The sequence below is a fragment of the Pipra filicauda genome, unplaced genomic scaffold (assembly GCF_003945595.2).
Source record: "Pipra filicauda isolate LSUMZ 115617 unplaced genomic scaffold, ASM394559v2 scaffold36_size6622888_pilon, whole genome shotgun sequence".
Taxonomy (NCBI): domain Eukaryota; kingdom Metazoa; phylum Chordata; class Aves; order Passeriformes; family Pipridae; genus Pipra; species Pipra filicauda.
In genome coordinates this window covers 3,624,891-3,642,752 of record NW_024104498.1, presented here as the reverse complement: position 1 = coordinate 3,642,752, position 17,862 = coordinate 3,624,891, and the positions used below count along the sequence as shown (strand labels likewise).

General features: G+C 56.2%; 1 protein-coding gene across 2 annotated transcripts in view; it reads right to left on the bottom strand.

Annotated features, from left to right (window-relative positions):
* IPO13 (importin 13) overlaps positions 1-17,862 on the bottom strand; it is a 31,481-nt gene that overhangs the window by 1,998 nt on the left and 11,621 nt on the right. For both annotated transcript variants that reach the window (XM_027747114.2, XM_027747115.2), the window contains exons 3-15: positions 13,707-13,847; positions 13,397-13,538; positions 12,240-12,406; positions 11,790-11,910; positions 11,336-11,483; positions 10,992-11,173; positions 10,111-10,137; positions 9,226-9,360; positions 8,850-8,993; positions 8,369-8,449; positions 7,650-7,787; positions 7,457-7,553; positions 5,567-5,619 (exon numbers count right to left, since the gene is read on the bottom strand). In XM_027747114.2, the coding sequence (XP_027602915.1) occupies positions 5,567-5,619; positions 7,457-7,553; positions 7,650-7,787; positions 8,369-8,449; positions 8,850-8,993; positions 9,226-9,360; positions 10,111-10,137; positions 10,992-11,173; positions 11,336-11,483; positions 11,790-11,910; positions 12,240-12,406; positions 13,397-13,538; positions 13,707-13,847 (1,576 nt within the window). The remainder of the gene's footprint in view (positions 1-5,566; positions 5,620-7,456; positions 7,554-7,649; positions 7,788-8,368; positions 8,450-8,849; positions 8,994-9,225; positions 9,361-10,110; positions 10,138-10,991; positions 11,174-11,335; positions 11,484-11,789; positions 11,911-12,239; positions 12,407-13,396; positions 13,539-13,706; positions 13,848-17,862) is intronic.

Genomic DNA, 17,862 nt, shown 5'->3' with positions numbered 1-17,862 from the left:
GCTGCTGGAGACACCCTGAGCTGTGGCACCTTGTGCAGTGACTTGGTGCCCCTGGTGCTGGCACTGAGCAGTTACTGGGTGGAAATGTTTCAGTCTGCACCTTCCACTCCATGGGAAGGGTTTCCAACCTGCCTCAGTGAGCCCTGCTATATCAGGCAGCCACATGCATGCCCTGACCACCATACCCTCTGCTGCAAGAAAACGCTGGGCATGGCATCCATGCCTCCTGCCCTGCTGTCACTGCAAGACCAGGGACAGCAGCCACAGCACTGGAGCAGCCCTGCTCTGTGCCTGGAGCTCAGAGAGCAGGACACCAGGGCAGGCAGCTGAGCTGTGTGCGAGGCCACTGCCACCCTCCAGTCCTGCTCCCAGGGATGAAAGCAGGGAGAGCTTTCAGCCAGCAGAACACAGTCATCTGCCCCTGTGGTCTCTACTTCGCGCAAAACACACTTATTTCCCACCCCTTCTTCTACAGGGAAAGTCCACAGCCATCTGCCCAGTTAAAATGCTGGAAACCAAGAAGCTGAGGAGCAGGTTTGAGGGTGACCTCATCTCCTTTCTGACCTTTTGTATCACGTACTGCAAGAGAGGACTCAGGTTTGGGCACCGAAGGCATCGCTGTACCAGGCAGAGAAGGCACAATCACAGGGAACTGCTTCCCTGCCAGAGCTCCCTGGGGCAATCAGGGGCCATGTTATACCTGTGTGTGTATATACAGGCTGTGCACCGTCCCTCCTGAAGTGCTGGCACCAACATCAGAAGGCGAGATACTGGCTGGGCAATGGTTTAGAAACACATCCACTCATTGAGGTTGCTGCTGTCCAGCTGCCCTCATACAGGACAAACACTTGCTTGTGCAAGAGATGGTGTAGTTTTAGCCATGGAGACTACCCCTGCTGGGGCCCTTCTGTGGACTTCAGAGCAGGGACCACAAGCCTCTACCTCAGTATCATGCTGCTCCAGGGCAGCTGGCTCCCGTGATACCACCCAGCTGCAGGTTCCTCTACCCTGCCCATCCATGGGGCTGGTTTTAACCCAAGTCCTGCATGCTGTGAGTGTTCCATTTGGCACAAGAGTCTTCCCATGTGCTCAGGTTGCCACCTACCTGCAGTGTGCTTCTCCCAGCCAAAGCAGACCTGCCACAGGCACAGCCCCCCAGGCTCTCCTGCAGACTCACTGCAGCACCTGCTCCTCACTCCGTCAGTGCCGTGGGGAAAAGCATGCCACTATTGGGAGGGCTCCTTCCCATAGGACACTTTGCACAGAGTGCAAGCCCAGGGCAGACCTGGGCACATATACACGTCTGTTGTAAAGAGAGATGCTTTTTACCCCCACAAGATGGGGCCTGTGGAGCTCCTCCCATAAGAAAGCAGAACCAGGTAGGTCCTCTTTCCTAGCACCAGGAAGCCTGCTCCAACTCTGGGACCTCCTACTGCCAGCCCATCTGCCCTCTCTCCTGCCAAAGCAGCTCTGCTCACATCTTCTGGGATGGGGAGAGGTCTTTAAATCTTTTCAAAGTCCCCCCCACATCCTCTGCATGAGCAGCCACTGCAGAGATAGGCATTGGCTCTCCAACAAGAACTCTGCTGCAGGCTGGCACAGAGAGAATTTTGGGTTCTTGTCCACAGCAGCTGGGAGATCCTCAGACAGGTCTTCAGAGCAGGCTCTTCTGTGCCCATCTCTTCATAGGCAGACAGGCATGGAAGGGACACCAAACCCCGTGGACAGGGGATGGGGGGGCTCCACCACCAGTTCCTGCAGCTCTCCAGAACACAGATCAAGCCATTGTGTCCGGTACGACCAACCTCTTCCCACATCACACACCTGGCACTGCAGAGCCTCCTGCTTTGAGAAGGGCACGTAATGTTGGCCAGGCAGGAGCAGTCAGCCTCAGCAAGGGCATGCTGAACCCATGTCCTCCACGGGGCTCTCTGAGGCTGGCTGGAGCAGCTTTGGTGGAGAGTTCAAGGACTGACGCATGAAGCCTGGACCAGCCCAGGAAGGGAGGGAGGTGGGGGATGACGCTGGCTGTGCCTGGCCAGGCATTGCCTGCCATCACAGAAGGTCAGTTGTGCATCTTCTGCCTGGTGAGGCCCCGCTCATCCAGCCTGCCCCAGGGATCTGTCAGGGGAAGTCACCGAACTGCTCCAAAGGTCTGTACAAGCGAGGAAGGCCTGCTAGGGCAGAGCTGATGCGCCTGCAAACTTAGTGGGAAGGCAGGCTGGAGAGCACCAAAATCCTACCTGCAACCAGGAGGACACACATAAGTGGTACCTGCTGGCCAGGGAGAGGATGAGAGCTCCCAAACACCAGAACCTGCCTGGTTTTGCCAATGCAGACTGGGCACAAGCCCCAGCCACCACGGGCTGTGTGGTTCTGGGCACTGGTGCTCTGGCTGCACGGGTGGAACTGAGCCCCACAGCCCTCCAGGTGGGATGCTCCCCTCAGGCACTGCAGCAGTGATGCTCCGCACCAATCCCAGCACACGGCAGAGGCGGGAAGGGAGCAGCTGAGGACAATCTCATCGCAAAGGATGCTGGCACTGTTCCACACAGTCTTATGGCAGGCTGCTTATTTTATCCTTAGCTTCAAGTAGTGCGATAACTTTGTTTGTCTTTGGCACGTGTAAGACATTTGTTTTAAGCCAGCATGCTCTTGTGATTAGACAGCCATGGTCAAGAGTGGGTTGACAATTAACACTGTGGCAAAAGGATCAGCTGCACCAACTGGGCAGTCTCACCAAGCCCAAAGATAAAGTCAGCAGGAGTCCTGTCACACGCAGAGGTGGCTCCCTGTGAGCTGGTGACAGAGGACTGATGTGCAGGTATCATGAGGTAAGAGCTTCTCCTGAGTTAAAAGAAGGTACTTTCTGGCAGAGAGGACAAAAAACCTGCCTGCCTGTCTGGAAGAACCAGGCAAATTTGAAACAGGTTCTCCTTCTGCCAAGGAGATCAACCACATAAACAGATGGTCAGGGAAATGGTAAAGTCCCCACCTTGACACACTCTTGGTCCAAACTCACTGCTGCTCGGGAACATGCATTACTTTGCCAAAGGGTCTGCAGGCAGAGCAGGCTGGGATAAAAACACAGCCCTCACCATGTGAAAATCAGATCTGAAGAGATCTGCAGATCCTCAGATCTACAAATGCTCAACAGCATCACTGCAGAGAATGGTCCTCTGGAAGAGGACAGGCTGGACCCACCTCTGCCATCAGACAGCTCTCGGAGTCCTGAGAGCAAGGAATCAATCAGGGATGGCAAGGCCAATTCTTGAGGGGTTTCAAAGCATCTCACCAGATCATGAGTCTGTGAGGAGGGGCGGGCCAGGGAAGAGGAGGAAACCTTCAGTCCTATGCATGAAGAGAGAGGACAGGGATGGGATCCTTTGGTCTCCGTGGGGTTGCTGGAATAAAAAGCCCAGGAAAACAACAGGTCTTGAGTGGGTGGTGTCAGGCTGGCAGCATGATGTCAGATGTCTCACAGTGATCCAAGACGGAGAAGCCATGGAGGTAGGAGCCTCTGAGCTGCTCCTGCAGGAGTGCCTCTGAAGGATGCAGGCTGTCTGGAGATCCGCACACAGGAGACAGGGCCAGCTGCCAGCACACTGCCCCAGCATTGCCTGCAGATCCTGCCCACGAGGACAGTGAGGAACAGCTTCCCAGCAGCCAGGATGGCTGGTGTTTGGCCTCACAGCACATCCCATGGAAGTGCAGCACGGTTGCCTTTTTCTCTCCAAGAAAGCACAAATATGCTGTGTCCAGACACAGAGGAGGACCCCAAGTGAGACAGAAACTCAGCACTTTCTAAAGAAACAACAGTAGCCCTGGGAGAGGCTCTCGGAGTCACTTGATGCCCTACACCCCAGCAGGATCATCTTTACCTGCCCTCCAGGAGCAACAGGCTTGTTAAGTCCTTTCAAGAACTCCATGCAAAAGCAGCTCCCCAAGTGATCTTCCCTGCCCTCTTAGAAACATTTCCTACTGCCAGACCTCGATCCTTTACCTGTTGCTGTTTGTCCCACTCAAGAACAGAAAAGGGGAATTTACCTACAACTGGGATATTACCTTTTACACATTCCAAGACTCATACTCTCATCAGCTCCTCAGGCTCCCATCAGCTTTTTTCTCCCCACCACATGTACAAGGTGGTCATCTTCCCAGATCATTTTCTCTGTGGTTTTTGGTCTGTACCTACATAAATGTTGTGCCCCAGACCAGGCACAGTGCTTGAACAGAGGTCCTGCCAGCAATGAGGACACCACCATGAACCTCATGCGCAGACCCCATTTACCATCCTCCCATTGTGTTCAAAACCCTTGTTAAAAGGTCACTGCTTCCAAAACCAAAAGCAGGGCAAAAGCTGCGAATGCTTTCTGATAATCTTGATTATGTTACGTCTTTCAAGATGAAAAGCAGGGAAGAAAAGGCTGCAATATGGATTTGAGTTGCAATGGGTCTCAGCAGGATCTGAGCATCAAGGTGAGAACCATGTGAAGCAGATCCTGCCCGGGGTGTGAGGTGCAGCCCCCTTGCCCACTCCATCTCTCAGGACCTGTGGGAGGGTCAGAGGGGTCTGACAGCTTAGCACCTGGACATGCCAGGTGCCCTCCCCGGGCTGCCAGCAAGGGTAGGAAGGCCACAGCTCTGGGAGCTGCCTCAGTGGGGGGGCCATTCCTGCACAGCACATGTGATTAGAGGTCTCTGTTACAGAAACACAGCAGAAAGCAACTCTGACAGGGGTAGGTGCTACCTCTGGGAAGGTGTCAGGGAACACATCTCTGATGGGGGCACTGAGTACATCAAGGACATGGGGGCTTCTCCCTCAAGGGCCATGGTGGGCTGAGGAGCACCCTGGGCTCCTGCTGCTCCCAACAGGTGTATATACACACACAGCACAGCACTGGCCCTGCCTGCCCACCGCCAGCCCTGACACAAGTGCCAGCCCCACCTGCCTGCCCGCGGCCCCTGCCACGTCAGCGCAAACCGCCCCCACGCACCACCGAGCCAGCAGCTCCCTGTGCAGGAGCTGCCACCACCCCGAGAGGCTGCCGGGGCAGGAGGACACGTGGCACCTGCCAGGTGCAGATGCCACCACAAGCACATTGCTCAGAACCAAACCCTGGCAGCTGCCTGCTCCTGCAGGCAGGGGCTTCCTCCCACTGGCCCTGGGGCAAGGCAGCAGCTCAGCCTGCCCCCGCTCCAGAGGACCCATCAGAGGGCAGGTAAATGGGTCAGAAAACATCCACCTAATGCTCTAATTTGTCTGTCACCCAAGGGTGACTGCAGCAGCAGCAGCCCCAAGCACCCCACACCGGCTCTGCACGGCGAGGGGGTGGCAGCTGGAGGCTGCCCTGCAGAGGAGGGCACTGCCCTGGGGATGGTGTGAACCCAGAACTAAAGGAGAATGTTTTGTTTTCAACTTCCACGGAAACAGATGGAGAAACTCGATATTCAACTAAAAGGAAAAAAAAAACGTTGTCAACAGAAAGCTAAAAATAGGTTTAAATTGAATTAAAAAGAGAAAGAGAGAGAACAGAAAGTGAATGAATAAGAAACTAAAACACACCTGTGCCAGGAGTTGCATAAATGAATCAACAATATCAGGATGATCCCTGGGCCCTAAAATATAATAAAGATGTAACTTAAGAGAAAAATCATACAAACAGCAACTCAACATCATATAGTTATGTGATACAGAAAGAATTTACAAGTGAAAACAGGAGTGTAAGGGAGGAGGGGTGTGTGGGGAAGGGGATGGGCAACATGAGCAGCTTGAAGCAAGTTAAAGAAACAAAACATACAAAAAATCATGAAACTTGGAGAACCCAAGAACAGAAAGAAACCGCAAAGGAAAGGGTCTAAAGCCCCAGGGTCTCCACCTAGCACCTGGGTGCTGCAGAGCCAAGGAGGAGATCTTCATGTCCTTGGGGAGGAAGAGGAGGAGCAGGGGCTAGCTGGGCACCATCTCCACAAGGAGAATTAGAGCTTTTGCACTGTGGGGATTGAGCGGGTGTCTTCAGAGCACTGTTTGGTCCTGGAAGGTAACTGCAAGTGAACGACAACACCTCAGCAAACGCTTGACGGACCTGGCTGGGCTCAGGCGTGCACATGCTTGTCACCAGCATCAGCTGCTCAGGAGTCCCTGGCACAGACACCCACCCCATTCCCAGATGGTCTCTGAGACCGCGAGTCCAGGACCCTCCTGGAGGTCTCCTCCAGCATCCTCCTGGGAGAGCAGCTCAGTGCCCAGAGGTCTCTGTGCCAGCACCACTCACCCTACCTTGGCATCTGACTGTGCACACTCACGTCTTGGTCCTTGTGGGGTCAGGCATCCCCCCCTTCTCCTGCCCCCGTGGGCTCAGCAGAAGGGGCTCGCCCTGCTCAGAGCTGGCCCCCTGCCAGAGAGGACAGCCCTGGGCACACGCCAAGCTGAACAGCTGCTTGCCTGAGAAAAGCTGTCATCCAAGTGTTGGCACAGTTAGGGCTCTGTCCCCTTCCCTGCTTGCTGCTGCCCGGAGGCATCACCACCTCCCTGGCACCAAGGCAAAAGTGTTCCAGCACAGACACATCCACACACTGCTGGCACAAGCAGGGACCTGACATCCGGGTAAGCCTGGCTGGCTTGTTCCTGATCCCAGTGACACCTCAGCGCAGCGGGATTTGCTCGGACCATGGTGTGATGATGAGGCAGGGTCCTCATGCCTCCCCCCACCTCTTTAGAGAGCTCTGAGCCTTGAAATGGGGGACAGCATCACCCTACCTGGCACCGGGCTGTGAGCAAAGGAAAAGATCCCCTGGGGACCGCATGTGGTGGTGCTGAAGGACCAGAGCCAGCAGCTCCAACATACATTTGTCTCTGTCACAGGGCAAGTCACCAAGCTGCTGAGGGGAGCCATGGTGCAAAGGAGCCTGTTCTAACCCCATTTGCTTTTTGTAGGGTGGGCAGTGAGCCAAAGGGGGGCTCCTGCCCTGCAGGAGGATGCCAGCATCCTCAGCATCACAGCGGTGACTCGGTGGCCAGCTGAGGTGACCAGAAAAGGTAATTTCCCAGATATTCACACACACATCCTCCTGCTCATACCAGGGCTTGATTCCAGGCCACTACAAGCAGTGCTGGCCTCCAGAGAAGCCCCAGGATCTCCCTGGGGGCAGAGCCTCCCTGCTAAGCTGGACTGGAGCTCTGGTTCGACCCTTGCAGCATGTGACACCCAGCCCTGCTGCAGAAGCAGGGCTGTCATGGCAGTACAGAGGTTTCCCAGAGCACCCAGGGGTTTCCTGCTTCTGTTGCCCTTCAGGGAAGGCACCCACCTTCCAGGGGTTGGGATGAATCCAAGAAAGAGAGATGGCCCCATCAGCTTAGCTAGGAGTGAAAACAGCCATTCCTGACGCCTCCAGACTCCATGCATGCAAAAGCCTGACAACAGCCCCAGCGCGGAGAGGGGTTAATCCTACGTACCTTGCTGGAACAGGGTCAGTGTGACTGAGGTAACGAGCAAGAAGAGGGCCTTGATGGGAGGGAAGTGGGCAGGCTCATGGGCAAAGATGTGAACCAGCTGCAAGAGAGAGAGAAAGACTGAAGCTGCTGCTGGTCCTGCACATCCCCAGCCTCCCTGGGAGCGGCAGCCCCAGTCCCAAGCACAGCTCTGTACCTGCCGGGTGAGTTCAATGGCAGAGACCTGGGGTATGGTGCTGTACATCTGCCCCAGCATCTCACACAGCTGAGGCACCATGGGGGCAAAATCATCCAGGAGGGTCTTCACAGACTTCTCAAATATGGCACAGACAGACTGCAGGAGAAGAGGGATTGCATGAGCAATGGGCATCAGGAGACCTCTCCTGATGGTCAGGGCTTGATGAATTGGTTCCAGGGGAGGGAAGACCTGGTAATGGGGACCAGCCAGGCAGAGAACTCAGACCTGCTCTGACACCAGTGCCCTGCCCTGCAGCACAGGATGCTGCCAGTGACCAGGAAACATCCTCCCATCACAGCAGGAAGGTTCACTGGGGGCCAGGGAGAAGCAGCTGGTGAGACACTGCACATGGGCATTACTGGACTGAGCAAACTGGACAAACACCAGATGGCACAGGTCCAGGTCAGAACAGAGCTATCCTCTTATGGAACACAGGTTGGGCAGATCCCATCTCCCTGCTCATGGCAGAGCCTCTGGTATTGCAGAGGAATAGAGCTGGCGGAGGCACAAGACAGACAAGAATGGCCAGGCACTGCTGATGACAGCAAGCACCACTGGTCCAGACAACCCAGCAAGACATCTGTCTCGCCATCACCCAGAGCCTGTCCTTTGCTGTTTCCAACTCAGGTCTGCAAGGACAGACAGCTGCAGGCAGTACACAGGGGAAGCCTGATTACCTCCACCACCTGGGCATCATTCAGCCACTTGCTGAGAACCTTCTGAATGAGCTGGAAGACTTGCTGAAGAACCACCACCACCTGTAAGGAACGAGAGACATTGAAGAGAATTGGTTCCTGCAGCACTGGGGGGGGCAAGATTCAAGATTAAGCATGGCCTAGACTCAAATCTTCGGGCACCACCTCCCCTCTCCAAAGCTGGGCAGTTTTTTTCTGAAGCAGCCTGGCATGCTCACAGTTGGCAGGCAGTACCCAGAACACCACCCAGCCAAGAGGCATCCAAGAGGCAAGTCCCCTCTGCCCACCTCAGGAGTGGTGGGATGAGCTGAAGGAGCTGTTTTAGCTGAAATGCACGAGCACTACCCTCTTGCTGGTATTCCCACACTGTATTCCCCATTAATCCCCTTTTCATGGCACCAGCAGTGAATAGCAAGGCTTTGGCCAGGCTGTCACAGAGAGCATCAGCTACCACTCTACTCACTGGGTTGGGTCCTTGCTGCACTGGCAGTTTCTTGACCTCTGTGCTTTCATGGTCATCATCATGGTGGCTGATGTCTAGGGTGGTGAAGAGGTTGGAGAGCAGGCCCAGGATGTGGATGATGGCCAGCCTGTTGGAGGGATTGGGCTGCCAGGGAAAATAAAGCCAAAGTATGACATGGACTGCACTGCTCAATCACAGTCATGTCTTTGGGATGCTGAGGAACCAGGACTGCAGAGCCAAAGTGCCAGAGAGGGGTTCCCTGCACTGTGCTCTCTCTTGAGCCCATGTTTCAGAGTGGTGCTTCAGCACAGCAGCTCCAGGGCCACAGCCAACAGAGAAAGCTGCTTCTGGAGGGAGAGAGCACACAGGCACTCACCGTTTCATCAGCCAGCTTTTCCAGCTGCTGGATGTAAGGGGTGATCAGGGAGTGCAGGTTCTTCAGGATCTCCTCCACTTGCAGTGCAGAAAGCAGGAAACCAAGAGCCTGCATCAGCCACATGCACTGGCTTGTCTGTGACAGAGAGAAGGCACAACAGGGCAGGTCACTGCCCAGCCTGCAGCCCTACCATGCACTTGCTAACTCAGACAGCTGCCAGGGGCCCAGCCAGCAAAGCCAGGACTGGTGTGCTGCAGCTCCTGAGCTGCTCCATCTGGGTCACTCCAGGTGCATCTCACTGCAGGAGAGGGGAACAGCTCCCTACCAGCTCCTATTCCCAGGGAACAGGAGCTCTGCCATCAGCACACATGGCCTCTTCCCAGCACCCGCCAAGGAAAGACCAGTTGGTGTCCAGAGATCTCCATGCTGGTATCACTCACCCTACCTCGAGACACCATCCTTTGCACAGCCTGTCTCAGTTCCTGTGGGGTACAGCATCCCACCCTGTCCCAGTCACAGGCAGAGCCTGGGCTCTGTCCCCACACTTATCTCCCTTCTTTTTCCTCTTGAAGACATAGCTGCCATCTTGGCATCCTCGGGTTTGGAGAGACTGCAAACTGCTAGAGTTAGGCCTCCTTGGGCACTTCCCTCTCTAGGGGACATACCCCCCCAGCACAATCCCAGCCCACGTGGCTGAAGCGTGGCAGCACAGCAAGAGGCAACCAGCAGCTTCCCTCAGTCCTGCACACCATGGAGGCAGCCCTGAGCTCTCCTCTGGGGACAGCTCGACTTGCCATGGCACCCCTCATGTCTTCAGCTGAGCATGACTAAGGGGGCACGGGGGGAGAAAACAGAACCAGCCAGAGGTGTGAGTCAGCCTCTTACCTTGTGAATCTGCTTCATCAACACCTCCTGCCAAAAGGAAAGAGAAAGAGGAGGGTGAGTGCTACAGAAAGCCCCTTCACTTCCAGGAAGCAGGACTGATGCAGGAGATAACAACACAACCAACGCTAGTACCGGCACAGACAAGCATCATGGACTCCCCACAACACACCACAGGCAAGAAGTAAAATCCTTGTCCCCTGATAAGCTCTTCCCTGAACCAGCCCACTCAGCCACCCAGCAAGGGGAGCCCCTGGCTTGGATGGGCTCTACAGCAGGATGGCTCAAGGAGTCAACCTCAGCCAGGGTTTCCTTACTTCAGTGACAGTGTCCCCCAGGCTCTAAAAGCAGAGAGTCATGCCCTCCACCCCTCTGCTCCCATGCACACTCTGGCAACTCACCCAAGACCAGCCATTCGCCTTGTGCCTCGGGACTCTGAGCCCCATCTGTTCTAAATCTTGAGAGCCAAGAAGGACTGCAGGACAAGCTGCCCCAGCACTGCAGGGACCAGCTCAGTCTCCAAGGAGAGGCCTGACCACCAGGATGCTCCCCAGGTGGCACTAGCTGCCTGGCAGGTGCACAGCTGGCAGGATGCTCCTCCCAACAAGGCAAAGAAAACCACAGGGAAAGGACAGAGTGCAATCCCAGTAGATCCTTTGGCAGTCATGTCTGTCACTACCTGCTGTTTCTGCACTCACAGCAGGACACAGGGTCTGCCACATGGGTTTACTGGCCTAGGAACAGGACAGACAAGTCCCCTGCGCCAAGCAAGATGCCTTGAACTGCTCCTTTGTGTCCCCCTGCCCTGACCCTTGCAAAGGAAAGGGTGTGCACGGAGCACATCCCAGGTCACCATCCCACATCCACCTGCATCCAGCTCCTACCTGTGACACGGCGACAATGTTGGCAGCATAAGGCGGCAGGTCGTACTTGCACTCCCGGCAGATCTTTTTCAGGGTAGAGACGCTGGAGATGGAGAGCTCAGGGTTGCCCAAGGCTTGGAGCACCAGCGGCAACACGTTGTTAATCATGACGGGGTGATCAGCCAGCCACTCGGACAGGGACCCTGCGAACACAGACGGGATCAGACTGCAGGACTGCACTGCAGGCTCTTGCTCCCTGCGTCCCAGGATGCTCAGCTTTGCTTTTCACTAGTGTTGCTGGGCAGGTGTGGTTTCAGAGGAGCCTTCCCTCCCCAGCCCAGCCTGCGCACGAGCAAAGACCTCACCGATAGTGAACATGACGGTGTCGGCGAGCTGCACGTTGCTGATGCTGATCCGGGGAATGAGGCCGATCAGTCCTGGCACCACATCGGAGTAGTTTACGTCAATGGTCTCAGCAATGGACTGGAAGCCATAGAGCAAGGCCTCTGTGTGCTGCCAGGGCAGGAGAGACACCGTCAGTCATGCACTGACCCCTGATGTCCAACCCAGCCCCAGCTCCAAGAACCAGCTCAGACGCCCCACGGTGGCTGAGGAGGCTGATCCCTGGCAGCGCTAAGGACAGGGAGGCAGAAGACCTATTCCTCTCCCCAGCAGACCTCAGAGAGCCTCCACGTGTGCTGGCAAGGTGCTCATGCTCCTCACCTCTGTCACGCCCCTTTGCTCTCAATGCCCCATGGTGAGGGCAGGTCCCTGAGGGGCTGGTAGCTCTCAGCCTGGTACCAGGGTCCCCTTGCTCACCTGCCACGTGGACGGCTGCTCCGTGTTGGTCAAGAGACGTCCCAGTTTGTCATAGAGGCTGCTCAGGAGCTCAGCGCCCAGCATTTCATACACGTACATCAGCGTGTCAGAGATGTCCACCCTGCAGAGAAAACGGGTCTCCAAATGCTGTCCCCAGCCCATGCAGAGAGAGCTCCATGCGTGGACACATTACTTTCCCTCCTGCTGCCCACACAAGCACACTGCCCCAACACAGAGTTGATCGCATGGATTCCTGGGCAGGGCAAGTGGTGCTGTGCCAAAACACCAGCTCATTTCCACATCACCACCACCACCAAAAGAGCTCTTGACAGAGGGAATCTCCTCTGTGCCCCTCCTTGGCTCATCCCACAGCACTCAGCCTCCAGGGTGGCAGGATGCTGCCTGCATCCTCACCTTCTTGAAAAGCAAACCCAAACCTCGCAGTTGTACCTGTATATCCGAAATTGCTCCTTCTCATCCGAAGACCAGAAGCCGTACTCCTCATCAGAGGGGAACTGGGCTTTGTGCAGCAACACATCCACCAGCTGGAAGTAGACAGGCCTGTAGACCTGCTGGTACACTGCCTGCTTGTCTGGCTCGAAGGAGAGGATGTCATCCTGGAGGCCAGAGGAGGAATAAATACATCAGGTGTTGCAGTGAAAGGAAAACAGCTACCGTGCCTGCTGCATAAGGGACTCAGGGACAATTCCCAGGGCTGGTGAGCCCTGTCATGCCTTGGAGGCCGCATTTCCAGCTCCTCGAGGTTCACCTGATGCTGAACCCTTCTGCAGTGGCAGCACTATCTGAAGGCAAGATGCCAGAAGCCCCAGCAGCTGGGTAGACCCTCAGATAGCACGGTTATAAGGGGTGGCAGTGCCCTGCCACATCCTAGCCTCAGGAGCAGCCTGCACCAGGAGCACATGTGCCTCAGACTGCTGCGAGGCAGGCTGGGATGGATGCCTGAGCACAGTGCTCTCCTGCCTGCACCCGTAACCTCAGACCTATCCAGAGAAGCCGCTAGAGGCAGTGGGAGCCTCAGCCTGGCCTCATGCAGCAGAGGAGCTGCCTGCACGGCAGCGACTTCACCCTCCTCCCTGCCCACACTCAGCCACACCACATTAGATCGCGGAGGAATGGAGCTGAGGGATGAACAGGAGCTAAAAATAGAGCACGACGAGGCAGGGCTGCTCTGCTGGCACAGGAACACTGGCCCTGGGAGAGGGACCCCACACTGGGCAGCCACTAGAGCCATGCTCTCCTCCCTGCCTGCTGCAGGCGCCCAGCAAGGAGCTAAGCAACCAGGTCTGCTGCTGGGGAAAAAAAAAATTAACATGAAGTTTTAATTAGTTGTGTTAATGAGGCCCTTAAAGGATGGCTCACACTTCTAAGTCTTCTAAGGAAGACTGGTGGCAGAGAAAGCAAGCCATAGGGCCAGCACTTCCTAGGTATGTGCCCTGCGGCAGCTGCAAGTGCAGGGCAAGGAGTGGGGACATTGGGAATCCCTGGGACCAAACGCAGCCAGGCCAGACCCCAGTCCCCATGCACTGGTGCCTCCAGCCCTGCCTGGAGGGCAGGGCCCAGGCAGGCTGCCCACGATGGCCACTGACCTGCAGCGTGTACCAGAAGGTGAGTGTCAAGGAGCTGGTGGTTTCATTGACGGGGTAGTGTCCGGGGATGCCAGTGCAGAACATGATCATGTTGACCAGGGCCAGGAAGCTCTGCCAATGCTCCACCTGGTCCAGGAGGGCCCTGAGAAGCAGAGAGCACAGTCAGAATGGCACCTCCACTGTGAGCCCAGCTCCTCTGCCCTGACACATGACACTGGGTGCAGGACAGGACACAGACAAAGCAGCTCGTGGGGAATAGCAGGCTGCTCCAAGCTCACTCCCTCTCCTGGGGACCATCCCCAGCACTCACCGGGAGTGGTTCTCCCCCAAGGCCACAGCGATTCGGCAGATCCCATGTGACGTCTCCATGTCCCCGCTCTGGACTGCCTGGCGCAGCTGCTCCTGGAGCCCCAGCACGGGCGGGATGAGCTTGAGGAGGGTGTTCACATACCTGCAAGCATAGCCTGAATCAGTGCCAAGCATCACCTTGCTGGCATGGGCAAGCCCTCCCGATGCTCTCCCAGGGCTCCTGCCCAGCTTTCCCAACTTGAAGGCTGCTTTGTGCAGTGGGATGCACCCAGGAGAGCCTTTACTGCTTACATGAACTCTCCTTGCAGCCTGTGACATCGGGTCAAAAGCTGAAGCCCTGAGCACTGCTGCAGCAGAGCCTCTGCAAGCGAAGAGAAGGGCTGAGCCAGTGGCCATCAGCTCTGTGCAAATCCCCCAATGCACCACGGTGTGGGCCCCTGCCTGTGCTCACCCAAACCTGCTGGCAGGGCTGCCAGCACCCCCAGCTTGTCACTGCTACTACCTGTGATTGAGCTGTGCCTGCACAGCAGCCTCGATGGGGAGCGGGAGAACAGTGAGAGGGGCAGACCTGTAGGCTCTTCTCCCGGAGAACAGTGAGAGGGCAGCCCGGGCTCCTTGGATCTGCACAGAGGCAGCCCAAGCTGCCAGTGGGAAACCACCGACTCTCCAGCTCGGGCACATCCCGACTGTGCACTGTGTCTGGGATGAAGTGGGCAGCCACCGCTGGGGACTCCTACCCAAGCAGAACGCTGGCCCCCTGGCACAGCCCCTGGCCCCCACCCTCCCGGGCTGCCGCAGCCCAGCGCGGCACAGCCCTCCCACCTCCCATCCCGCACATCAGCCTCCCCTCCGCACCGCTGCCTGTAAGGGATGGTAACCAAGGCAACGAGAAGGAGGCAGCCAAGGTGAAAGGCAGCCCAGGGCCCCCGGAGAGAGGCCGTGCCAGAGGCTGATGAGCAGCCTGCCTTCTCCCTGCCATTTCCCTGCCCGCCCAGGCGTGTTATCTGCAGCCGCAGCGTGCGCTCTCTGCCTGCCCCCCACACGCAGGTGCGGGGCTAAGGATGCTCGGAGTGGGAGGCACACATGATGCCAGCTCTGCTGTGCCCACCGTGGGGAAGAGATGTGAGTGCTGACAGCAGGACAGCCACACGTCCACCCCGGAGCAGCTGGGCGGCTCTGGCTGTGGACGACTTAGGAGAGAACAAAGCCATTGGTGCCATCAGTGCAGGGACAGAGTTGTGCTGGTGGTGGCAGCTTTCTCTCTGGGTCAGCAAGAGAAGACAGAGGGAACATGGTACCTCCAGTCCCAGTGGTCGTCCCAGCTTCCCCTCTGTGCTGCTGGGGGTCAGCCTCCCCTCGCCCCTCTCCCCCAGAGGAAATCAGACAGCAAAGGGGACAGGTATTTTTGTATAAACCATTTTTAAGCCTCTGATGCCCTGTGAGGGATGCATGTAGCAGTGTGGGAGAAACATGATAATGGAGAATTTGGAAATTCACCAGCTTCTCTCCCTGGGAACTGATGCTGCGTGCAGGGTCAGCCCAAGGGAACCAGGGCAGTGCCCAGACAAAAAGGTACAGGGAACCTTGCACTGCTCCAGTGTAGGGTAAAGTCATCCTTCCTCCACAGCACTGGGCACACATTGCCCTAGGAATGTTTTTATGACTTCAGGAGTTTATGACAAGGATCTTGCTTCTGCTGGTTACCTTGAAATACAGTGCAGATGCCTGGACCTGAGCTGTTCCTCTGGGCTCCCTGCACAGCCAACAGAAATAACCACCTGGATTTGCTTCCATGCTGCAATCCCATTGCTGGAGACTTCTATACTGAAGGCTTCTAGAAAATGTTGGGTGAACCACGTCTCCTGATCACCACCTTGCTCTGCTCACTGCTCTGCAGACGTAAGGGCAATTTGGATGCAAGGGTCCCCAGGCAGGAGGGAAGTGTTTGCTCTAGGTGAATTGTTTTAACCAGTCACTCAAGACCCATGGTTAAGTCAGACAGAGCAGGAGAGGGAGCCCCAGGTCACTCCACCAGGTCCGTGCTGCTACCCAGCCCAAGTGACCACCTGATGCCACATCCCTGACCAGGTGCAGAGCTTGCCCCAGGCAAGGAGGCAGACACTGCATTTGCTATCCCTGCTGCCAGCCACCACTTCCCACCCCCAGCACCTCTCAGTGTCAGGCAGAGGAAGACAAAACCATCCCAGCTCAGACAAGCCCCTGGATGCCCAGCTGAGCAGCTTGTTTCCAGTAGCCAAAAACTGGGAATGCCTGTGAAAGAGTATATGAACATGGCAGTCATGTGGTGACTCTTGCCCATGTATTTCCCTCCAGTCATTTGTCTTAGCCTTCCTGAGCAAGATTTGCTATCCTGGTGTTTAGCAGCTGAGCAAATTTTGCTTTCCTGAGTTTGTCTGGCCCTTCTCAAAGCCCACTGAACTGCAGCATTTGCAGCTCCCTCCACGGGACCAGCACCTCCTTCTGCTCTTCCCACAACCCTTCCCAAACCACACCACAGTGTGGGGGACAACCTCCAGATGGGAGATATGGGCAGCTCATATGGGACAATCTTACCCTTCCCAATCCAAAATCTGAACCACACCCTGATAAGATACTAACCCAATCTTATTAAAAACCTGTTTCTAATGAAGCTCTTGGAAAACTCTTCAAGTAAAATTCCTCTTCAGGAATTCAGCACCAGGTGCCAAGCCCAGAAAGGGATGGGCTGAACACCAGGCAATCCTGCCAGCTCCACCACTGCAGCAACACCCTGCTGCTTTCAGAGGGGCAACTCAGTGTCCAACATCCACACTGTAACTCCCACCACGGGCATACTCGATGTCTACATGTACCTCTAGGTCCCTACCCCACTCCAACACTACCCATTGCACTACAGGAGCATGTCCAAGTGCCACACGCCAGCTCTCCCTCTGCAGCACGCGCTGCCAGGCTCTCTGACCCACTTAGCTCAGGGGATAATCCTCAAATGAGACGGAAAATCCAGCCCAAGCCTCTCCTCTGCAAATGAGATGCAACAGTATCTCCATTCCTCCCCTCCTGCCACTCAGGAGCTTCCCACCACCTTCGAGAGCAGAGGTGTGCTCAGAAATGCTCCAGTGCTAGCTCCTGGCCCAGCCTCCAAGGTTTCTTCTCAGGAACACCATATCTTAACAGAGGAGTGGCATCCAGGCTCAAGCAATGCCCAGGATACCCCCTTCTCTGGGCACAGACGGCTCCCACCTGTCTGCCAGGTAAGGAGATCAAACACTTTGCACCTACGAAACTCTGGTGCATCATCTCTAGTAACACCTCTGAGGCAACTGAGGAAACTACCTGCTGCTGCTTGCAAGTAGGAAAATGGGAGCTGCCAGCACAAGCGACTTACCCAAGAGTGAGGCAGCACCAGGGCCAGGTGGTCCTTGCCCATGAGGTTACACCTGCCCTTCTCCACCTGACACAGGTGCTGCAGTGTGAGAGGTACCTTGCAAGGTGGTGCTCCCCTGGGAAGATGACCCATGGGCTACCTAACCCTCAGCATCAGAAGCCAAGTTCATGAGCCACTGACCCTTCTGCTGATGGCAGAAGCACACCTGCATGATCACCTCTGCAGCAACACCAATGAAGACAGCTGGGAGGGAGCAAGGGGGGAAAGACACAGGGTCCAAAACACTCAGGGAATCCATGGGAAAGCAGCAAGCCCCAAGACTAACCCTCTCATGAAGCAATGCCCTACAAAACTCTGGAGAGGACCATGCCAGCAGCCCAGCGCCGAGGATGCTCCGAGCCTGCAGCCAAGGGCCCTGCAAAAACAAAGGCGAGAGACCTTGGAGGAAGAGAGCAGCTGAAACGCAGCAGGGATCTCCCAGACTGTCAAGATAAGAGAGAAAAAGGTCAGGAGACTCCCTGGGGGCTCTGAGAAGAGCTGGATCCACTTCGGCTGAGCAACAAAGCCAGAGGGGCGGGACAGCCGGTACCAGGGGAAGCGGGAGGAGGAACACAGGATAGAGGACACAAGGGACAAAGGGGAAGACAGAGCCCACCGGGGCTGGGAAGCAGCCAACACCACACGCCGCCTGGCAGGGCGTCCCTGTGACAATGCCACTGCTGTCCCCACACCCCCGGGGGCAGGGGCTGCACCCGGCTTACACACTGGGCAG